The 24,347-nt window shown below is 32.5% G+C and overlaps 8 protein-coding genes across 8 annotated transcripts; 6 read left to right on the forward strand and 2 right to left on the reverse strand.

Moving 5' to 3' along the window:
• Positions 1-176: 176 nt before the first annotated feature.
• On the forward strand, positions 177-1,025 carry CMS1 (Cms1p; the record flags this gene model as incomplete). Its single annotated transcript, XM_020192092.1, has 1 exon — positions 177-1,025. One exon carries the CDS (start codon positions 177-179, stop codon positions 1,023-1,025), a length of 849 nt encoding a protein of 282 aa, XP_020044694.1.
• Positions 1,026-1,749: 724 nt separating this feature from the next.
• PHO80 (Pho80p) lies at positions 1,750-2,238 on the forward strand (the record flags this gene model as incomplete). The annotated part of the gene is made up of 1 exon (XM_020190922.1): positions 1,750-2,238. A coding segment is annotated over one exon (489 nt), but the record flags the coding sequence as incomplete, so codon positions are not given.
• A 2,829-nt stretch (positions 2,239-5,067) lies between these two features.
• ASCRUDRAFT_77874 (glucan endo-1,3-beta-D-glucosidase) lies at positions 5,068-9,125 on the forward strand. Its single transcript, XM_020194043.1, has one exon. The coding sequence runs from the start codon at positions 5,426-5,428 to the stop codon at positions 8,840-8,842; it is 3,417 nt and encodes a 1,138-aa protein (XP_020044696.1). The 5' UTR covers positions 5,068-5,425; the 3' UTR covers positions 8,843-9,125.
• A 1,477-nt stretch (positions 9,126-10,602) lies between these two features.
• On the forward strand, positions 10,603-11,112 carry CTR86 (Ctr86p). The gene has a single exon (XM_020194044.1). It carries the CDS (start codon positions 10,873-10,875, stop codon positions 11,068-11,070), a length of 198 nt encoding a protein of 65 aa, XP_020044697.1. The 5' UTR covers positions 10,603-10,872; the 3' UTR covers positions 11,071-11,112.
• Positions 11,113-12,401: 1,289 nt separating this feature from the next.
• On the reverse strand, positions 12,402-16,544 carry ASCRUDRAFT_120535 (uncharacterized protein). Its single transcript, XM_020188882.1, has one exon. The coding sequence runs from the start codon at positions 16,443-16,445 to the stop codon at positions 12,495-12,497; it is 3,951 nt and encodes a 1,316-aa protein (XP_020044698.1). The 5' UTR covers positions 16,446-16,544; the 3' UTR covers positions 12,402-12,494.
• Positions 16,545-16,679: 135 nt separating this feature from the next.
• On the forward strand, positions 16,680-20,444 carry ASCRUDRAFT_72574 (uncharacterized protein; the record flags this gene model as incomplete). Its single annotated transcript, XM_020192093.1, has 2 exons — positions 16,680-17,650; positions 18,077-20,444. The coding sequence occupies 2 exons, from the start codon at positions 16,680-16,682 to the stop codon at positions 20,442-20,444; spliced, it is 3,339 nt and encodes a 1,112-aa protein (XP_020044699.1).
• Positions 20,445-20,949: 505 nt separating this feature from the next.
• Positions 20,950-21,945, forward strand: BER1 (Ber1p; the record flags this gene model as incomplete). Its single annotated transcript, XM_020188540.1, has 1 exon — positions 20,950-21,945. One exon carries the CDS (start codon positions 20,950-20,952, stop codon positions 21,943-21,945), a length of 996 nt encoding a protein of 331 aa, XP_020044700.1.
• Positions 21,946-22,062: 117 nt separating this feature from the next.
• On the reverse strand, positions 22,063-23,563 carry PRS1 (ribose phosphate diphosphokinase subunit PRS1; the record flags this gene model as incomplete). The annotated part of the gene is made up of 2 exons (XM_020191299.1): positions 22,063-22,831; positions 22,886-23,563. The coding sequence occupies 2 exons, from the start codon at positions 23,561-23,563 to the stop codon at positions 22,202-22,204; spliced, it is 1,308 nt and encodes a 435-aa protein (XP_020044701.1). The 3' UTR covers positions 22,063-22,201.
• Between the last annotated feature and the right edge of the window lie 784 nt (positions 23,564-24,347).

A 24,347-nucleotide genomic window follows, 5' to 3' on the forward strand; every position in this document is an offset into this window, starting at 1 on the left:
GTGTGATTTGTTTTGTTTTCGTCCCGTTACTGGAGTTCATGCAGTAACAAAACTTAAAAAAAAAATAAAAAAAAATTCAATGTCGAAAATCAAATTTGATTTTAATGCTTTGATTTTTTTATTTTAATTTTCAATTCTGGTTTTCTTTTTGAGTGAATGAGGAGAGAATTGGAAAAATGACCCAAATGAAAACAGCAGCAGATGAATTGGATGATGGATTAGAATACAGTTTCGATGATATTGTTCATGAAGCGTCAGAAGAAGTGATAGACGACAACGAGAAAACTATTGGAGACAAAGAAAAAGAGAATAAAAGAGTGGAAAATGATAAAAAGACGACTAAAAAAAGGAGAAGAAAAAACGGAAAACTTGAGTTGAAAAAGAAACAAAAAGTTGATCAGGAAAAAAACATGAAGAAAAACATTTGTAAAGAAAACGAGGAAATCATCTGTGAATATCTCAATAAGAAAATCAGTCAAGACAATAAAAATGAGGAGCTATCGACATTGGAACTCAGCGAGAAGTTTTTCAATAAAAGAACGTTTCATAGCACATCTGAATTTGCAGAACCATTGGCACGAAACTTGGACAATTATAGCCAATTTATCGACAAGTATGCCAAAAGGGAGAAGTTGGTGGTGGTTTTGGCAGCCAGCAACATCCGGTGCTGTGACATTGTCCGAAGCATCAAATCGTTGAGAAACAGCAGGCCTTTGAAATTGCTATCTAAGAACAAATTGAAGAACGATGTGGCATCGTTGAACTCGATTGTGCAAAGTCAGAATAACAAACAGGAGGCAAAGAAAGACAAAGAAAGGTTGGTGTTGATAGCTACCCCCACGCGATTTGTGAACGTGTTGAAGCAGATCAGCGACAGGGAGCATAGGTTGAAATTCAGCACAGTGGTAATTGATGGGAGCTACCTCGACCCCAAAAGCAGAAGCATTTTCGATCTCAGCGTGAACTTGGAGCTCTTCAAGGAGTTGAGCGTCATCAACGAGGAGGTTGTGTATTATTTGTACTGAGAACTCCCCAAATAGTGACTGCCTAAATAGTGATTGCCTAATCTAGTCAAACAGCGTCTGCTCGATTGGGAGCGTGCACAACACGGTGGCTGTGCATGGACCGCGGAGAACACACGTGCGCCGGCTCTTAGCAAGCAGGGATTGTCCGCGAACATTGTTCTGAGCGGCGTGTTTCACACGTGGCGTGCTCCGCGCCCACATGGCCACGCTTCGGATTCCGCAACTCGGCCGGCGGCGTGCGTCCGTCGCCGGGTGGCAGCGGTGCGCTGTAAATTGTAGTTTTCTGACTTTTCTGGCTTGCTTTTGTTAACGAATATAAATCATCCATCACTCAGAAGCAGAGGCAGAAGCAGCAGAGGCAGCAGAGGCAGGAGCAGAAACTGGAAGCAACGCAGCAAAGGCAGCAGAAGCACTGGGTATCTGGCATGGATTGAGTAAAACCTGATTTCTTTTCCTTTTGTTTTGCTTTCTTTTCTTTTTGTTACACAACTAATCCAGTTACCACTTATTCTTTTATCTTTCATTATCCATCTTTCACTATCAAAATTTTCCAGAAATTGCGAATACTGTCTACTATTTCCCTTATAACTTGTTGTATTTTCCTAATATCCTCCTAGGCTTTTATTTTTTTTCTATTATTTAATTTTTCTTAGTTTCTGTTTTTTTTTTTATTTTAGTTTTGGTTTTTGTTCTTTTTTTTTTTGATTTTCAGTTGATCTTAAATATGAGTAATATACCACACTCGACTCAATTAAGAAAAAAATTACCCAGTAATTTCAAAGATTGTTCTCAAGATGATTTGTTAATCATGATATCAAGGATGTTGATATCTCTAATCAACATGAATGATTCGCTACCTTTACCTTCATCACAAAACTTGACAAGATTTCATTCCAGAGCTCCCCCATTGATATCAGTTTACGATTATTTAAATCGGCTAACCAAATATAATTCATTGGAAAATTCAATATTACTAACTTCAATCTACTATATTGATTTATTAACATCAGTTTATCCTAATTTCAATCTAAACTCCCTAACGGTCCATAGGTTTTTATTAACAGCTATAACTATTGGCTCAAAGGGTCTATGCGATTTCTTTTGCACTAACAAACATTATGCAAAAATTGGAGGTGTAACGATAAACGAATTAAACATCTTGGAAATTGAATTTTTATCAAAACTAGACTGGAAAGTTGTTCCTAAAAATATCAAATCCTTCAATAGTAATACAAATAATAATAAAAAAAAAAATAATAATAATAATAATAATAACAATAAAAATAACAATAACAATAATAATAGTAATAATACAAACCTCATTGATAAAAATGGTATAGCATCATCATTGGAAGTTCTTAATAATTATTATAAAACTTTGATAGAATTTGTTGGTAGCGAAAACACCATCAATTTAAACTCAAATGATTCAATCTGCAAATATAAATCCTCTTTAATATACTATTTTGATGATAATGAAAACAATCTCAATCTCAACCTCGATCTTAATCCTAATCCTACTTTTAATGCCAGTCTCAATAACATTAACATTGTGAATAATTCAGTACTAAAAATACCAAATAATGACCAAATCCCCAAACCATTAATCATTGATAATAAAATTCACTTTTTCAGTCCAATTCATAATAGAATTTATAAAAAAAAGAGATCATTTTCTGTTAATTCCCCTCTAATGAACAACATTTTTAATAAATCTCTAAACAATAATAGCAACAACAACAACAACAACAACACTAATAGTACTAGTACTAGTACTAGTAACAATAATAATAATAACATTAAAAACAAGAGTAAAAACAATAAAAATAAGATAAACTTATTGAATAATTTACTAAAGAAAAAGGTATCCCCATCTTTAAAGCCAAATCTTTCAAAAACTTATACCAAATCACCTCTAAGATGTCCTTATAATAATACTAATAATACTAATACTAATACTAATACTAATGATAATGATAATGATAATACTAATAATAATGATAAAAAAAAAGCGGGTTCTTATAATAAATTAAAACCCGATGTTAATATTCATAAAAATGACTGTAAAAACCAAGACGATATTAACAACATCAATAATTATGAAGATGAAGATGACGACGATGACGACGACGATTATTCCGATTATTATTCTAATGAAGAAGGTACGATAAAGAGTGAAGACTCATACTATGAAACTAAAAGCTCGCTATCGAACAATAATAGTCTTCATAGATTCAATAACAATCTTGACAATAAAAAGCCGCATGATCATGATCAAGAAAATGGTTTAAATAATAATAATGACAATCTAGACAACACTTTAGATAATATTCTAGATACCCTAGATGATGGTGGCAAAAATGGCTTAAATGACGAAGTCAATACTAGTAATATTAATCCTGATATCAATCATATCGGCCTTAGTAATACTGAAACATTTGAATCAATCAATTCAATTAGTTCAATTAACTCAATTAACTCAATCAATTCAATTAATAATTCAATTAAAAGCTCATTGCACAAAACAATAACTAACTCGAGCAGCAATTCAACAGAAGACTCACCAAAATTATTGAAAAATGTCAAAGTGTTTCATAATTAAAACAACCAATTTTCTCAGTAAATGAGAGCATAAATATAAAATATAAAATATAAAATATAAAATATAAAATATAAAATTCTTATACTATATTATTATTATATTATAATTTGTTTCCCATTGATAGTTTATTTTTTATGGCAGATTAAAAAGTTGCATATTTAAGAGATTCTCTATTATCAGTGTTTTTATCAGTTTTTTTATCAGTTCTTTTATATTTATTTACTTTCTTCAGCTAGCTTGTATCAAACAGTTTGGCTTTTATGTTTCACCATTCAGTTTTTGGTTATTATAGTTTCTATTTCTTTATTTTATTTTGTTTTGATTACTTTTGTATAAACAATAAATTTCATTTCTCAAGCAGTGTATGATAAATTGCAACATCAAACATCCGAACTTCCTGATTTATTGAGAAAGAGATGACTCCTAATCCAGCTATGCAGGGATTCACAAGAGATTTCTTTCGGGTTTATTATTAGCAGCTATTGTTTTGTGTCGGGTTTGGGACTGGGTTCTGAGATACATTTTGTTATTATTCTACAGCACGTTCGCCGGTGGATTGCCGAGTGTAAGAGCCCGGCACGCGTACCACGGGCGTTTGTATACACTTTGCATTTCACTACAGCTTGCGTCAAATCAGAGAGGCTGAGCACTTGCAGTCTCCGGCAACTGGCATTATTCCAGATTTGCAACGGTATTACCTTCAGAAAGGTTATAACTCCTACAAAGACAACCACGCAAGTTACCGTTTGAAGTATTTTAAAATTGTGTCTTTTAATTCTGTGCGCTAAGTTTATTTGGTAAAACGAATCTAATGCAGATGTTGTTTTCAAATCCAATTAGTATTACCTGAACGGTAAGTTAATAGCAACCGCATTAGTAGGTTAATATCTCATCAGCTAACCATCAATCAGGTCGATTGAGATGGTTCTCTCAAGCAGAAGCTGGGACTCACTGGAATGGTTTGCAACATGGTTAAAAGCAGCAATTCTGCAATCTGGGCTGAAACTAAGGGCAAAGACATTGGCGGCCAGGAAACGGTTATACTCGACCGAAAAAGAAATAGCCACACACACCACCGAGGCCATCAAATGACTAATGTGGTGATGTTACCGGATCTGGACTAAAGTGAAGTGCGAGTAGCAAAACCGACGCTAACTAAACGCGCCAGGAAAGCTTTCTACGGTAGGGTTCTCACCTCATCTGCAGTGCTTCGCAGTGGAAACAAAGTTCCCAGCTGTGGTGTGCGTGCCGCAGGGAAACAGCGCGCCGAAACCGCGCAGCCGAAAAGCCTAGACCCGCAATCCAGGCTCTGCGGCGCGTTGAGGCCGGGCGCTCGTTCGGTGCGTTTCTCCGCAACGACTGTTAAGCGCCAATATAAATAGCGATGCCCTTCCTTCTTCTGCTTCCTTTTCTCTTTTTTTTCAATTCTTTCTCTTTTTCATCTTTTTCATCTGCCTCAGCTCTTTCCTCTTTTTCCTCTTTTTCCTCTCTTCCCTCTCTTTTTCCTTCCCTCCAACTCTCGTTTACTTCTCAAAGAGCCCTGTTCGGATCCATTTCAGTTCGACTGCTGTCTTTGAATCTCTGTTCAACTTCATTAGTTACCACCAACAAAATCATCACTCTATTATTCAAAACAACACAATTGAGCTCAACAAAGATCTCCCATCGAGTTTGCCCACTTTTCACTTCTCTTAATCTCAATCTTTTTTCAAACTTTTGTTTTTCAATTCACCCTCTCTTCTCTTTCCTTTCTTTTTTTTCTTAATTCCCTGCTAAATCTCGATCATAGCATCTAATTATGAATATTGTTTGCTTCCTCTTCATACTCCTTCAGTTCTGGTTTCAATTGGCTCATTCCTCACCAGATCCTCTAATACTTGTCGTCACCACCACTGTTGATGTTACCACAGACTATATCACCATAACATCCTGTTCGCTCAATGATAATGGTCTCACGCAATCCTGTTCCTATATTGTCACTTCAACCTATTCATCCTTACCCACTCAATCAGCATCTCAAATCACTTCAGTTCTATCCCCATCTTACTCCAAAATCATCATTGATGACCCAAGTTATAACCCTATAATTATCGATATTCCCCAATCAAATTCCTCTTTATATCCAAATCAAAACGGCTATTATGATTATTATCATGACTCCAATAATGCTTATAACCCAATCCAAATAAATCCCTCTGATCTTGCCTCTTTACGTTCAAGATCTACCCGAACAGCTAAAACAACCACCGAAAACTGTTCTAGATGTACTAAACTAACTGAAAGACCCATTGAAATCATCCAACCTTCCTCAAAGTCTTATCAATCCACTCAACATAATACCAATCAAACCAATACTCATACTACAAAATCTTACCACTCAAGCCCGCAATTCTTCCAAACTTTAACTCAATCATCCCAAACCTTAACTCAATCCCATCAACCCTACAACTCTTCTCAGTCTATTATTCCAAACCTATCCGATTCAACACTATCCACCAATTCAACAAAGATTTTATATAGTGCAACTGGTCCAGCTACTTCAACTTGTACTGGTTCAATTTTTTCAACTATCACAACTGACTCAACCGATCCATTATTCACTGCTACTGGCTCTTCTTCAGATTTATCCGTCTCCATCTCAACTCAAACTTTATCAACAAACATAACTGTTACAACTTCAACCAACGCAGTAGTAGAGACAACAATATCCTCTGAAATCTTGGTCACCTCCATTGTTTTAACAACTTCAACCACATCTTCAGAATCAGAATCTGTATCCCTGATTATATCAACTTCAACCTCAACTTCAGAATCCGCTTCAACTTCAACCTCAACTGTCTCCTCAAACCAATCTCTTTCCGAATCAACAACGACGTCCACTTCGGAATCAGTAATCATCTCAACCACTCTATCCACTTCAACTTCAACATCACAATCAACTATAACAACAACAACTTTAGTCACCTCTACCTCAATATCACAATCAATCGTTCCAACTTCTACTGTCCTAGACACTGACAAAAATTGGTCTGGCGACTTATTTCAAGTTATTGACACTTCTGATCCTCCTTCTATTTTTCCAAGACAACAATTGCCAATTTATCCAAATGAAAACATCGATAATGCTGATATCCCAATTGGAACAAATAAATTTTACACAAATCTAATTATCGGTGAAGGTAACCATATGGTTTGGACTCATCCCTATGGACTTTGGTTAGAAAATACTTTTCAAAACTTCTATGGCTGGTCAATATCTCATATTGAAAGAGACCAAATCACTTATGGCCCAATTAACATCAACAATGCTGCCTCCTATTATATCAATCCTGCTAAAATCGCTTCAATTGTTTTAACCGCTGATGCCTTTGAAAATGGAAACATAATTAAAAAATTATCAAATATAAAAGATATGTCTCTCATGCTATCATTATCCACCTCTGCTGATTCTTCTAATTATATCGATATTCCTTTAGCACAAGGTCAAGGCTTCATAACTGCAATCTATCATGGTAATTATATCCCCTTTATTAAATCCCAAATTGGCTTCCAAACTATACTCCAAGAACCTTCAACTATTTTAAGTGATTTAAACATTCTAAAATATAGAGCAACCCTATACAATTCTTATTCTTGGTTTATTTATCTTACTTTTCCTTCTTCAATATCAAACTATCCATATTTCGAGCTTAGTTATGATGAAACATATGAAGCCATAAGGTCACCGTATGCTGTTGACGGCTTGGTCATTCAAATAGCAAAGGCCCCATCAACTTCTTCAAATGACTACGACTCTTTTTATGATCAATCAGCTGGAACCTACATCTCCGATTGTGAAGTATCTGCAGATTATGCAAATTCTTATGGAACCTATAGATTCACCTATCAAACAGAAGGAAACAGTATCTCAAATTTACCCATGGTATTCGCATTTCCTCACCATTATGAAGCATTCACACAAATGACTTCTTCAACTGAAACAGGCATCTCATTAATGTCAACCGTTAAAGGTCTTATGTACGCTTATCTAACAGATGTATTGGAAATGCAAGAATATTTAGAAAGCATAGATATCGGTTTTCTTCCCTGGTCTCGATTAATGTCAACTGGTGAAGAAGTTTCGTATTATTCAGAGCAAATATCTCTAATAGCAGAAATTGCCAACAATGAAATGGCCTGGGATATCACTGAATCAGTTGCCCATCTCAGTACATATTTTGCTGGCAAATATGTTGATAAATATGCTTACATCTTATTGGTCGCTAAAGATATCATTGGTGATAACGAATTCACTCTTTCAACTTTAAACCAACTTAAAGCAGTTTTCCAAGTATTCTTAGATAATAGTCAATTTTATCCATTGATGTATGATACACTCTGGAAGGGTGTCACCTCAACTTCATCTCAAGACGGAGATTCATCTACTGACTTTGGAGGAGCCTTTTATAATGACCACCATTTCCATTATGGTTACTATATTCATGCAGCAGCTGTTATCGGATATGTCGATAATGCTATTGGTGATGGAACATGGGTTCAAGAAAACAAAGACTGGGTCAATGCTTTGATTAGAGATGTAGCAAATCCTAGTTGGGATGATACTTATTTCCCAAAATTTAGAATGTTTGATTGGTTTTCTGGTCATTCATGGGCCTCAGGATTGTTTGAAGCAACTGATGGTAAAAATCAAGAAAGTAGTTCGGAAGATTATAATTTTGCTTATGGTATGAAATTATGGGGCCAGGTTATCGGAGATCACTCAATGCAATATAGAGGAGATTTGATGCTTCAAATCATGAAGAGATCAATGAACATGTATATGCTTTATACAAGTGATAACTATGTTGAACCATCTAACTTCATTGGCAATAAAGTGTCAGGTATTCTTTTTGACAATAAAGTTGATCACACAACTTATTTTGGAACTAATAGAGAATACATTCACGGTATTCATATGTTGCCCATAACACCAGTTTCATCATTAATTCGAAGTCCTGCTTTTGTATCAGAAGAATGGAATTCGGGCATTGGCAATGTTGCAGACTCAATAAGTACAGGCTGGAAAGGAATATTGAAAATGAATCAAGCGCTATTTGACCCAACCGCAAGCTATCAATTTTTTTCTTCTGACGAATTCACAGATAATTATCTTGATGATGGAGAAAGCAGAACTTGGTCCTTAGCTTATGCAGCAGGTATTATGAATTCGCTTTAATTTGCTAATCACTTAAATTTTTTTGAATTATTTTTGACTGATCATTTTTTATTTTTTTCTTATTTTCACTTCTCCTTTTTTTCTTTGTTCATAACTTTTTTCCTCATATTGATCATTTAAATGAGTTTAGGCCTATTCCCAGTCTCCTGTTCTTTTTAATTGATCTTGAATTATCATGTTAAAAAAGCATTTGCTTTATTTTTTTATTATTATCCAACAACAGCACAAAAGATACCACCATATAAAGATCACTTATTAAAATACTTTATTATTCTAAGAGTTAGATAGTTTTTTAGAACACTCAATGCATTGTATATTAGAAATACCGTTAGAAAAAACAATCGACTATTCGCTTTCTTTTTCTTTTTGACCGTACTTACTATCACGGAACGGATCAGCATCCGCTTTTAAGCAAAAAATCAAAGCTTAAAATAGTTACCAGCATTTTTATGCATTAATCATGGTTTATGTGCGGCATTGTACATTTATCACGTGCAATTTATGAGCTGCTAAAAGCATGGGTCGGGTAATCACAGCTCGGATCTTACTGTATTCGGAAGTACCCCGAATATACAAAAAATTCGGATTTTTTTCAGTTGACCAAAGGACCATCCAAATAACTATCAACTGAAATGTCAGTAGCACAAGAGATATCGGTTTTATCTGCTGTAGAGTCAGCATTGTCTTCTAGCGATGTGTTGGATTTGAAGTTGTGTTTGAGAGATCTTTCCAGTTTATTGAAAGGCTTAACGACGACCAAAAAAGAAACATTATTTAAATCATCCAAGACATGGAAGATATTTACTTTGATACTTGAAAAAAATATAATAAATGATTTTCAAAATACTGGTAACCATCAAATTAACAAGAAAACTGCAGAAACAGAGGATTTTGAAGTGATAAATCTCAAATTGAGGATCCTCAGAGGAGTTCTAATCTTGATACGAAACTCAATGGTTACTATCTGCAACGATGATTTTATTTCCAAAAAGGTGATTGATTTAATTTCTTTGCATTTAATAGTGCATAGCCAACTTTTTTCTATCTTGAATTGTATTGAAGTTGATTTGAGCAATCAAGTACAGATAAATTTTTTAGTTTCCCTGCTTCAATTATTGGCAAATATTTCTGGTAATCCAATTGATGCAATAGGAGTTTCATCAAATGAGAAAGAAGAAAACAAAAATATTTTAATCATTAAAAACTTATTTAAACTAACAGAGAATTATGGTTTTATTTTTGAAAATCCTCAAATATTGTCCCCATTTTTGATATATTTGAATAACTTTTTTGCTGATAACTCATCAAAATTAACAAAACAAGATGAGAACATAAACAAAATAGTTGGATATTTACTTAATTATAAAAAATCAAATCACTTGTTAAATTTTTTGTTTGTTTTGGTATCAAAGTTTTTTGATTTAACTACTGAGAAAAATGATGAAGACTTGATTATATTGTCAATCTTAAAAAAAATCATTATTCATGAGGGATTTTCAAAAGTTTTAAGCAATTTGGACGGTTTGAGTGCTCAAGAAAAAGCCGAAAATGAGAAAAATATTTTAGCTTTATTTGAGATGATCCAGATAATAATTGAGACTTATTCTCATAGATCGCTAATTCAATTTGATTTAGTCATCGTTTTAACACTTTTAACCGATTTATTTGGTTCTTGTTTAGATGAAACCATTCGATATTTTGATAAAAATGATAATATTAAAATTAAGATATTATATCATAAATTATTAATGGTTTTACAACAATTATCCAATCTTTTAGTATCATTTGATTTCTCAGTGAAATATGTTAATAACTATAAAATTTTCAATAAATTAATTAAATTTCTTCAAATTTTGCATAAGAATATCAAACCAAAGTCAAAGATTAGTCTAGAGGAAATAAATTCAGTTAAAAATAATTTAAAAAATATCAGTTCAATTCAAGAAAAGATTCCAAAATTTAACTATGATGAAATCACTAAATATGAAAATTTTCCTCAGATAAAATCATTAATAGTTGACTTGATAACAATGTTAATTGTTGATAATTTTGATAACCAAGAAGCACTAAGAAATGAGCACGGTTTAGAGATATTATTGGAAAATTGCATAATTGATGAATATAATCCGTTTATTAAAGAAAGAGTTATAATTTGTTTAAAAGTGTCGTTAAAAGACAACCAAAAAAACCAAAATTTTATAAGAAAAATTGAAAAAATAGCTAACTGATTAGCTAAAATAAATAAACGAGTAAATGAATAATTAATTGATGAGATAATTAGGTTTAAGTTTCCTTTTGATTTCTATCAATATTAATACATAACTTTAGAATCATTTTTTCAACATTTTCAGAAAATTCTCTGAAACCAGGATCCTCCAATTTTTCTTTGAGTAATTTTGCAAAAGAAAGTTCATCTTGAATTTGATATTGTTTATCAAATGGTGAATTTGAATTTGAATTTGAATTTGAATTTAAATTTTGGAAATTTTGGAAATATTTTGATTTGTGATTTTGAATAGTACTCGAGAAATTATCATTGAGAAGACTTATTTCAGGATTTTGAGAATTAAAGGACTGTTTGAGATTTTGATTATGAGATTTAATACTGATTTGATTTATGGTTTTTTTGTCATTTATCTGTGGAGATAACTGATTTGGAAAATTATAACCATTGGAGTTTTTGAAATTAATTATGTGTGATATATCATTGTTATTAACTGGATTGAAGTTTTTTTGATTTGATTGCGTATTTGTTTGATCGATATAATTATAATTTTGGTTCATTTGAAATTGAGATTGAGAATTGGGCTCAAAATTTTTATCTTTACTAAAAATTGTGGGCTCTTCATTCAAATCATGAATAAAAAAATTGTTTGCCTTTAGTAAATATTCAGCTTTTTTATAATCTTCTTTTGAATTGAACACCACTTGAAATTTTTTTGTAAAGATGTTAAATTTTTTGTCAAAAGAAAGATACTTAAAGCCAATAATCAAATTTTTAACAAGGACAACAATTGGAGGTTGGGATTTATTTGCAAAACATTGAAATTTCAAATATAGCTGCTGTAGATCGATCTCTTGCTGCAATATTCATTGTAAAAAAGTAAAGTAGTACATAGTTGATTTGAATTAGTTAGTTATAAACAGACTTTCATTTAAGCGCTGATAGAAAATCGGCACTGAATTGAATCACAAAAGTGTTAACAAACCAATACAGCAGATTTCCAAAGAACTTTGATCTTCAATTGAGGTGCCTTTGAATGAGAGTTGTTCTTTTCGCTATTGATGGCTGCATAGTCGACTAAAGGAATAAAGTCCAAAGTGATATCAGTGCGATAAGGGTAGTGGGCAAACACACTGTTTGCTGGACTTGCTGAATTTGCTGTCGAAGCGCCAAACAAACCTGAAGGCGTAGGAGTTTCGTCTTCAGAGTAGGAATACTTCTTGATAGGAATACTAAGAACATTCGAAAAAGAGGCCATTACCAAAACAATTGATTGAAAGTGATTATCAGCGTATATACAAATGGATATGTAATGAAAGTAATATACAAGTTATTTACAAGGCTGTCTTTTATATTTGGTCGGAAGATGCACAAAATATTGAACAGGCTTTGCTCGACCAATCTCTATGTCTATCTCTATGTCTGTCTCTATTTTGGAACATTAATACAATTAGGAACACTGAATCTGTCATCAACTGGTGTTTTTGCACCCATCCTTTTATTCTTTCGACTAATATTTTCCTTTGTGACAAGAATCCACTCATCAAGGAAGTTCATCATATCCTTGAGCAAGTAAAAGCCTTCTTTTCGTGAAAAGTCATAACAGACTAAAAGAAGCTTTAGAAATGCTTTGAATGAATTGATTGTTATTGAAATCTCCTTGAGTAAGTTTTGAAGCTTTTCATAGTCTTTTAACAAACTTGGATCGAAACTATGGTCTTTTAACCCACTTGACTGGAAACTACAGTCAATGGTCAGTCTTCTCAGTCTAGCACTAATCACCAATTCACAAAATAATCTGGTTCCCTTTGCTTTCTTTTTGAACCTGTGAAACTGCTCTTGTCTATAAAGCATGCTATTCAGGTCAATCACTCGTGGGTTATGTTGTCCAAATTGTTCCAAAAAATCTTCATAGAGTGGAATTTTTATTTTTTGCATTATGGAGAGAATGCTTCTGTTATTTCCATATTCTTGAACTAACATATCATTTAAAGTTTCCAAAAAAAACTTATAAACATTTCTTTTAATTTCTTTTATAAAAGTATAATCTGTAGAGATGCACAAATTATATTTATTTTCTTCAGTAATCCTTTTATTATAAAACAACTCTTCATTATCTAGATTGTTGAATTTTATAATTTCTTTAAATAGGTTTCTTAATTTTTCAAACTCAAGCTTTTTTATAAAGATTTTCATCAATAAAATATAATATGCATTAATATTTGCTTGTTCATTCATTGACATATCTGTTCTTTTCAATAAAAATTTGCCTTTTTTATTACCATTATTTTTCAATAAGTCCAATAAAATCTCTTCAGCTTTTTCAATTTGATTATGAAAAAAAAATAACCGGGCATAACGAATATAACCCACAAATTCCAAATGTGCTGAATTTCTTTCAAAAGTAGTATAAAGCTCATTTATAACATCATCTTTTGCACTGTAACGATTTCCATAAAAGTTTTTTCGCAAGCCCCAAAATTCATCTCTCGCTACTCTCTTTATTAAAGATGCACTAGACTGAACCCTGCGTTCTCGAGATAATATGAGACACATTCTTGATCTGAATCTCCTCATATTAAAAATTTCCAATTTTGAGTCAATATAATTTCTACGCATCTTCTTAAAAAACGTCCGATATCTTGACCGAATTGCTTCTCTTTCCCAATCTTTCATCTTTCTATTTAAACGGATTCCTGTCTGGTACATTCGATTTTGTATTGCTGACCTTGTATCAATTGGACAGTTTACCCTTTCTGTATTAAACCGGTTAAGTGTCATTATTTTACCAAAAATCGCCCTGTTAGTACTTTCTTGAAACAATGCAAAATCAAGTTGTTCTAAATTTTTTTCATTATTAAGATATTTTAATTTTTTCATTAATTTGATCACTTTAAAAGCAGACTTGGATCTGTTTATGGCAAGCAAGGCTTTCATGGTAAGCAACAATCTTTTAAAGGAAGGTAAATCAGTTGCCCTTAATGTTTTAATTTGACTTGAGGCAGTTGTCTGAGGTGGAGCAAAAAAACTTGTATCTAGTTCATCATTGTATTTTGTTTCTCTAAATGAACGTATAAGAGAGTTGTTATAATAAATGGCCGATTTCTTTTTAAATAGAGAAGTTTTGCTTTGAGTAAAAGTTTGTTTTCTTAATTTTCTTTCATATTTATTAATCTCGTAAGAGGATATAAAGCTTTTATTTTTCCTTCTTAATCTTGCAAAGAATTCCAACAAACGAGTAGTGATTAGATAAGCTAAAGTAGGATAAGATCTAATAAAAGCTTGGTATAAACCGACAAGAACCTCGAAATCGAAATTTGGAACGTTAGATTTCATAAAGTAATAATCGAAAATATCCGAAGTTAATGTCAAGGGATGATGATGTATTAAATTTGGGTTTATGTTTGTTTTTATGTTAGTTGAATTTTTTAGAAAGGTAAGATAACCAGAAAAATTTGAGGTGTTTCTGAAATAATAGGATATGTAAACTAGGAATTTTTTAGAAAAGTAGATTTGATCTTTTTTGAATAAATTTAGAATTCTTTGGATATTTTCGAATTCTAGTCGATCAACAAAACATAATAGAATATCAGCTAAAAAGTGGTTTAATTCTACGGGGGAATATCTTGGGATTATTACCTTGTTGTTGTTGTCATTTTGATTGTGTTGATTGGTTTTGTTGTTGCTGCTGTTGTTGTTGTTATTTTTATTTTTATTTTGTTTAGTATTTTTGGCATTTTGAGAAAAGACATTGGCTAATTTTTTTTGATTTTTCTTTTGGATTAATTTCCATTCATCGGTGGACATGAAATTTTCCCAAATATTTGCTCTTATAGAGAGGACTTTTTCCCAAAAATCATATTCTTTATTATTGTAGGTGGATAGTTGATCTTGAGTTAAATCATATCTTAATTGGTTAAATTTTGGAGAATTTCTGAAAAAAGAAGTGAGTTTGAATTTTAGCAATTCAGTTTTATAAATTGCTTGATCGACTGGAGAGGGCATTAAATTTAAAAATATGTCGTTCAATTCAGATAATTTAGATAACCTTTCTGATTCTAGGTCATTGGGAATATCAGCCGACTCAAAATCTTGGTTTTTATCATTGAGGCGAGAATAATTTTGAAAATAGTTATAAAGTAGAGCAAAAGTAGAGGGACTGAAGTGATTATTAAGTGGTTGCATAATGTTAATTAAGCGAAAGAAACGTCTGAAATTTGGGGATAGTTTCAAGAATTTAAAAATGAGAGCATAATTATTGTGGACTGATAATTTTGAGTAAGCTTTGAAAACCTTTTGAGATATATCTTTGATGGAGTTTTGAGGAGAAAAGTCAGGAGGAAAATTCGACCTATTTTTTTTTATATAAAGATTGATATCTCTTTTAAGTTTATTGGTTTTAGCCGAAATGAAAGAGTTGTTTGACTTTAAGAAGACGGCATAAAAGGTGATAAAAGTGTTTGGATTTCTTAGAATTAGAAAGGAATCTAAGCAATAGTAGATGATAGTTGAGTCTAGATCTTCGAAATTTAATTTTGAGTACAAGGAGAATAAAACGTTTGAGATATAGTCGTAATCCTCAACGTTGTAAAAGGCTTTAATGGATATAGACAAGACATCGATGTTGTGAGCAATGTATGGAAAAGCTGAATAAGCGGTATATAGATTAACAATTAGCCGGTATTTTTTCTTTTGATTCAAAACCGAGATTAGGTGCAAATAGTCTTCAAGCCGCAAGAGCTGATTTTGAGTCTGAAGCTTTGATATTATGGATTTAACCGGAACCGAAAACATATTTTTCTTCATTAAGAGTTTATAATGAGCATACTTTAAAGGGACAGGACCACTGTATTTGTTAAGGAACTTTTTCAGAGAAAGATATTTTCGATTGTCTATAGCAGCATATTTAGCTCTAACTTGTTCTGCACAAATTTTGAAGATTCTGGCACGTACTTTGGCTTCATGCTCAGCATGTCTTTCAGCATCTTCTGCGGAGATTCTTCTGACTATTCTGGTAGGATTTTTGTAGTATTTGTTTGTGACTTTGAAGTAACTTTTTTTTATTGACGAAGCACTATTATCGAAATTGTCGGAATTTTCCATCAGACGTTTTCGTTCGAGAATAGCCCTTCGAGCAAGACAATTGATTTCATCTTTAATCTGTTGCTCGCGAGCAATTTTTTTGGAGGCCGAGACCGCCAACTCTGCAGATTTAGCAGCAAGCGTGGCAGCTTTGAGAGGAGGAAGATCGTAGGTAGGGTCGCTGAAGAAAGGGTTGTGGTTGAAGAAAGAGTGGGAGGCAGAGGAGGTGGAAAAGCAGGGAAAGTGGAAGCTGGAAGCAGGGCGCACCAACCTGGAGGCAGAGCAAGCAGAGTACATTAGACAGTTAGCACATAGGGAAGGACGGGCGTGAGGGTGGCGGCATAGACAGCACAGGCAGCAGGCGCAGAAGTAGCAGCAGAAGCAGCGGCAGCAGCAGAAGCAGGAGAAGCACCGACAGCACGCCGAAGTAGCTCCCGACGCGGGGCTACCCGGCTGTCACGTGAGCGCGCAGACGCTGTTGTTAGCGTGAGGATTCGTGGTGCGTGTGGTGTCTGTGCTGCCTGTGCTGCCATGTCGCTCTACTCCGCCAACTTGAGCAAGATCCAGAAGTACGTCGAATCCTTCCTCTCCACTGCCTCTGGTCCCCGACACAGCTTCCATCACGCAGGCCTAGATTACGTGCGCGACGCCGGCTCGCTCGACCCCAGCACCACCAGCACCAGAAGCCTCTCCCGACACCATTCCCTCGAGCCCCTAGGTCTTGCTGTCTCTAGTGACTTGCTCTCTGACGCTTCCTCCCAGACCTTTGTGGCCCAGCAGTTGGATCCCAAAACCTCCTTTATCATCCTCAACCAGTTGGTCACCATCATCAACACAGACATCCCCTTTTTCGACTCCAACAACACCCTTTCCAACCCAGCCTCAGATATCATCTCCAATTCCAATGACCCAAACTCCTCCAATAGCCCCAATGGCTCCAACGATGCCAGTATCTTGAACAACTTGAACGATATAATCACAAGCGACCAGCTCAATTCCATACTCATTCTCTCCAAATCTCTCCCACTAATCAATTCTTCCTCCGATTTAGTCAATTTATTCAATTACCAATTTTTCAATACCCTATTCCACTTTCTAGCCAATTTGTTATTCAAAATCTCCTCGGTTAAATTCTCAATCAATTCAATTGCCTATAGATTGTACATTTCAATTATAAAAATCTTCAATTTTTTCCTAAATGGCTCTTTATTTCCCAGTGAGATTAACCACAAAAAGAGCAATACTGCAGACAGCAACATTTCCATAAATATCGGTACCAAAAATAAGAATAATAATCGCAATCTTAATACCATAGATACAGACATCAATACAGGCACTGGTACTGACGCCGATACGGATACAGATACGGATACAGATACGGATACCGGCCCAGACCCAGAAACTGACGCTGACAATACAAAGATTATCAATAAAGACCTTATCAATTCCACAAACGCCACCATCAATATTGACAACATTGATAACGACGACGATAACGACTCGTCTCTTTACAACCCGCTAGTCTTAAACTTATCCTGTGTCGAAAATGATAATACTGATTTCATTAACAATGACTTGATCAACAATTCTTTCATAAACGATGACGATTACTCCCTAGAAAATTACGATTCATTAATTGATAACTATAATTCTCCAACTGATAAATCAAATTATTTGCCTTCTATATCTTCGAATTCAATCTCAAACTCCATATCAAACTCAAATTTATATTATAATTATAATTATTATCAAAATAATAGTCATAACAATAACAATAACAATAACAATAACAATAACAATAACAATAACAATAACAATAACAATAACAATAACAATAATCAATCTAATAATAATATTACCAATAACATTAATAACATTAATAACATCAATAATAGCATTAGTCATGTTATTAGTAATAATAATAGTAGTAATAACAATAATGACCTGAACTCAATTTCAATCAATAACGAACAAAACCTATTTGATTCAAATTTATTTGATTCAATCATAAACAATTATTCCTTTATAAGATTCATCTCAATTAATTTGATATCCTCCAATGACAACGACTTTATAAAGGAATCAATCAACTTTATCATATTAATCTTTCAAAAATCTTTCAAAAACTTCCCCATTGTATCTGTATTTCTCTATCAAAAAATTAAAGAAAACAATCTATTATCCTCTTTAAATTCAATCAAAAATTATTACTTTTCCTCTTTAAATAATATCACAATCAAAATTAACAGTCCTGATAATAGCCCGAGCCCTAAAGTAAATAGCCCTAAAATCACAAACCCTAACAACACCGTTTTAATTCATCACAACTCAAATGATACTCTCAATCAATTTAATAACATCAACTCTTATAACTATAACCAGTTTTCCGATATCACCAATAACGACTTGAAAAATTTAGATAATGATTCCAAAAAATTAAACTACTTTTACAAATCCATCTTCGATCCTGCGATTTTAGAACTAATAGATCAATTTCATGACACTTTTAATTCAATAATCAATTTGTTAAATAATCTCAAAATTAATCCCCAAATTAAATTACATTCTCATTATATAAACTCTTTGTTAAATTTAATCAAATCTTATTCTTTTAAAATTAAAAATCTTTCAAGCAACTACTATATATCAAACTCTTCAAATAATGGTAATAATGGTAATACTAATAATAACAATGCTAACGAAAATAACTCGAAAGATAATTCATCTCTTTCAAATTTATTCAAACCAAATCAAAAGTTACTCCTGGACTCCGAAACCTATCTAAATTCTGGCTTTACCTCAAATCCAATTGACTTTTTATCACAAAATTATTCTTTTCTCCAACTAATTAATGCTATTTTGTTTTTAAATAACCCTAATGATAATTTCAAAAAATTATTCTCTCAACATTTAATTTTTGCAAGTGACAAGTTAGATAAACATTTTTTCCCCATTTGTAGATTTGCTTTAGACTTATCTCTACTTTTAAATAATTATGTTTTCCATACTAATGCCACTGTTAATAATAATAATAAAAATGATAATAAAAATGATAATAAAAATGATAATAAAAATGATAATAAAAATGATAATAAAAATAATAAAAATAATAAAAATAATAAAAATAAAAATGAAAATAATCTTTCAACTTTTAATTTTTTTAATACTTTAGATACTTTGCAATCTTTTAAAAACTTAAAAAACTACTCAAAATATTGGGACGAATTCTTCCAAATATCCATTGTTAATGCATTCAATTACTGGGAAAGTTCAAATGCTTGTAATGACGATATTGATAAAATACTAGAATTATTAGTATTAGGTTTCAAAGAAATTGATTCCATATTATCAAGATCACACTCTATTAGAGATTCAGCGTTAAACTATAGCCCAGTGTCCAGAAGAAAAATTCAAATTAAAAGAATAATTCAAATTTTATCAAGATTTAACTATGAAACCATTAGAAAAATTCAATTAAATAAAATTAAACAATTACATTATAATACTTGGGAATCAGAGACCACAATGTTTGATAAACAACTAAATATTCAAATCTTGAGATTTATAAGAGAACAAAGAATCCTACAAATGTTTAAAGGTCATTGGGTTCTCAAAGATAATCCAGGGGTATTTGAAAAATATTACACGAATTTTCCTAAAAAATATTATATTATGTTAGCTCCTAATAAGAACTACCTTATTTATAAAATGTTTAAAAGACAGACATCTAGATTTCCAGAATTAAATAAAGATAAAGACCAAATATTATTTTTAGATCAAATTGCTGATGTCAAATCAGACATTTTAAAATTGTACGATTCTAATGATTATACTGGAAATCCCTTACTAAAAAATAGTAGAAATTTTGTTACTATTCCAAACCGTCATATTTTGACAAAAGTTGAATTATTAAATAAAAATAAAAAGGTCTTACTTCAGTTTTATACAACCTCTAAAGAGTCAACGATGATTATTATCGACGGCTTGAAATTACTAGTTGATAAAGATTGTGAAAGGTTGAAGTTATCAAGCGAAACTCTACGACATATCAAAGTTTTATTTGATTCAAGAAAGACCACACAACTAGCTAACTTAAAAGTCACAGATTCTTCGATTTTCAAGGATTTAAAGGTCAATGAAACCGAAATAAACAATAGTATATCTCTCTATGCAGATAAATTGTTGCAAAAAAATGCAATCATAAATTCTTTTGATGCTCCTCTGGAAGATAAAAAAGATATTTACAATTATGATCTACTTAATAACCTCACAAGTGAATTTTACTATGAAGCATAGGCCCAATAAAGCTTTCTTTTATCTATTATCATGGAAAATATTATCATTGATTTTTAGTTCATCTCTTTTCATACCTATTTTTTCAATTTTTTGATCATATTTCATTTTCATAATTTCTTTCTTCACAAAAATTTCAAAATATTTAGTTTTCTTTTTTTTTTCTTTTTTCTTTTTGTTTTTTGTTTTGTTTTTTGTTTTTGTATTTAAATTATTTTATTGTTTTAAATTATTCATTTACATTGGATTGTTTTTCTCTTTTTCGTATTATTTAGTTTATGCCAGTATATTATTATTCTTTGATAAAAGTCAGGCATGAGATTTCGAATCCATAGTTTTTTTGTTTTATAATTCATCAGTTTTTGAATGTAATATAATTTTGATAAGAAGGGTTTATCTTGGTTTGAAGAAACACCTTTCGGTTTAAAATTTTTTGATTTTCAAAAATAATTCACATTGTGTATTGTTTTTTTCATCGCTTTTTTGATAATTATCAGTCAACTTAAAAATGGCCAGCAATGATTCTATGGATGATAACTTCATTCAAGTAAATAAGAAAAAAAATAGAAAATCATTCAAATTTAAGAAATATAATGATTATTGCAAGAATAATCAAGAAAATGTAATAAATTTAAGTGAAAAGTTGGACGAAAAAGTGAAATATTTGAAAACTTCAAATTTTATTAAAGAAGTTATGGAAAGTTTTGATAGTTTTAAAATATTGAAAATTGATTTTATTAGATGTTTAGCATTGGGATCTGTTTCTATTAATTGCGATGTGATTTTGTATCAACTAGGATTATTGATTTTGATAAAGGAAAGGTTTAATATTAAGAGCGAAAATATTTCATTATATGATCCTGTTTTTACTGAATTAGATGAGAATTTTTTGACCAATAAATTAGGATTTAAAATACATGTTGAGGATCCATTTATTAAAAGTGACAATGGGAATAGAGATGAGAATAAGATTATAGAGATGAAAGGAATATATTATTTACCTCATTGTCCTATAAATGTTATAGAAGAAATGATTATAAAAAGCGAGCCTAAATTAGTGATAGGAAATTCATTTATTGTTCATTCGGAGAAAATGATTTCGAGGAAGTTGTATTTTGAAAAGTATCCTAAATTCTGCCAAATATGTAACTTGGTTGAAAAAAATCTATTAAACAAAGAGAAAAAGCCAAAAGAAAATTTTAATACTGGAAATAATAAAGAAGATGATAGAAAAGAAGATGATGGATTCACAGTAGTTGAGAATAGAAAAAAAGCAATAAAAAAGAAAAACCGAAATAGAAATAAAAATAAAAATAAGAGTAAGAATGAAAACCCGGAATTTAATCAAATTGAAGAGAAAATAGTATTGGAGAAGAAAATTAATGATATTGAAAGTGAATATTTCAGTGATTGTAATATAATAGCATATAGAAAAAATCAAATGAATAGAATTGGTGGATGGGGAAATTCATTTTCAGATTTTGCAATACATGAAATTATCTAAGTTAAAAAAAAAAGAATATAGATATATCAAATAAATTTCTTTATAAGTTTAAACAACATTATTTATAATCAAAATTGAGAAAAAAAATAAAAAAATAAAAAAAATAAAAAACAAAAAAATTTAGGGAAAATTGAAGGAAAACTGGATGATATTTTTAAGAAAATGAATAGAAAAAACAGACAATAAGCGTAAAAAAGTTTTAGAAAATTAAAATTAAAATTAAAGTTTAAAGAGAGAGAAAAAAAGTAGGAGTGTATTATAAAGCAACTAAACTGTCAAATAAAACACTAATACTTTCACCATAATGGTCTCTTCTAATACATTCAGCAAAGATGGCACTAACATCAATAACAGTGAGTTTTTTGTTTTTAGCTCTTTGTTCTAAAGAAATTGGATAAGTATTTGTAACAACGACTCTATCGATGTATTTACAACTTTCCAATTTTGGTAGGCAATCATCCAAAAAAATTCCGTGAGTTGCTACAACGTAACATTTTTTAGCACCACAATTCATTCTAAGATGTTCAGCAGCAGCGATAAAGGAAGTTGGCTTATCGATCATGTCGTCTAGTAGGATTGCTACTCTATTGGATACATCGCCGACAAGAGTAATTAGTTTTTCTTGTTTGATGTTTATAGCTTCATCATCATCGTCATCTGAGTTCATAGAAGCATCAACGGTACCACCAAGAGCATAGCTACCTTGGTTGTTTTGATCCAATAGTAAGGAAGAAGGTTGGGAGATTGAGGTGTAGTTTGATTCTGTGTCTGAGTTTTCGATGGATGGATAATCATCGTCGACGACATGGCCTTGGATGACTCTAGCGGTTTGTAGTTCGTTTGTTAGGATTATGTTATCGTATTCTTGTTGGTCACCATCGATTTCCTCGATGGCGATATTGGAGAAGTTCGATAGGTCAGGTTTGTTTTGTTTTTTGACGGAAGATTGTCTTCTTTTTTTCTCTAGCAATTTTTTTTTTTTCAATTCCAATTGTTTTTGTTTTTGCAAGTAGATATCTTGGGATCTTCTTCTGTCTGTGTGAATCATTGCAAATCTAATTTTCAAGCTATCAGCTAAGGCAGTGACTCTTTTGGTGCCACCTGGGTTTTTGGATACAACGACAGCATTTTGGAAGTCGTCGATGTTTTGTTTTATCCATCTAGCTAAAGTTGGAGCACCATAGAGGTTATCAACAGGTTTTGAGAAAAAGCCTTGCATTTGGCCAGCATGTAAATCCATGGAGACAACATGGTCAGCACCGGCCATGATGAGAAGATTGGCGAACATTCTTGCAGTTATTGCACCTCGATGTTTTTTCATTTTTGATTGTTTTGCATAGGGAAACTGAGGAATAACAGCAGTGATTTTGTTGGCAGAGCCACCTTTGCAGGCGTTGATAAGGATTAGTAGTTCCATTATATGGTCATTAATTTGATTTGAGCCGGATTGGATGATATAGACGTCTTCATCACGAACCGAAACACCAATTTGAACAGAAGTTTCGCCATTAGAAAACTTTTTAAGGGTACATGAAGCAGGTTGGGTGCCTAGTCTTTGGCAGATGAGTTGGCCTAGTTCTGGATGAGAGTTACCAACAAAGATTTTGCATTTACGCATTTTGAGAAATCAAGAATAAATATAGGTGTGTGGAAAAGTGGTGAAGATGGAGATGAAGATGAAGGCTTGGTATTGGGGATATAGCAGGGGTTTATGAAAGGTATTTTGTGGATCAAGATGCAAGTGGGCTGAATAATAGGACAGATATTATTCGATGAAAGAGGTTTTTATGGAATCAAAAGATTTGGGAGGATACTGGGGAAGCAGCAGAAGATCCGGAGAAGCAGGAGTGGTGGGAAGAAGAGTGGAGAAAGCAAAGAGCCGTCGAAGAAAAAAGAGCACTGACGTGGAAGCAGTGTCGCAGCGTGAGCAGTTGTTCACTGGGAAGAAGCAGAGGCAGCAGAGGCAGGAGAAGAAAGTGTCTCAGAGGAGGCAGAATAAGAGAAAGAGCATCGCAGCTCTTCTCGACTCGTTTCGTGCCGTTTCGCTCCAGTGAAAAAATTGCTAAAAACCGAAAACGGCTGCATGCCGAGTTGCGCCGGCTGCTACATGTTTGTTTTATGCGGGGAACTTCTCGGGCAGAGAATGGTGAATCTGCTGTTTGTTGCGTTAGCAAAGGGGTGTCTTCGGAGAGACAGCGCCGATGACCCAGAGCAGTGGTCTCTTGTGTGTGTGTTTATGTTTTACCCTTTGGGGATGGGCCTTTTGTGAAAAGTTTTAGAATTTGCTGTGTATTGTGATCGAAGATGAGAAGGAGGAAGATGTAAAGTTGTAGAGCTAAGATCAGTAGCATTTCACTCTATCCTGTACTATACTATACTATTCTATTATATCATATACTATC

This window comes from Ascoidea rubescens, assembly GCF_001661345.1.
Source record: "Ascoidea rubescens DSM 1968 unplaced genomic scaffold ASCRUscaffold_18, whole genome shotgun sequence".
Lineage (NCBI taxonomy): Eukaryota > Fungi > Ascomycota > Saccharomycetes > Ascoideales > Ascoideaceae > Ascoidea > Ascoidea rubescens.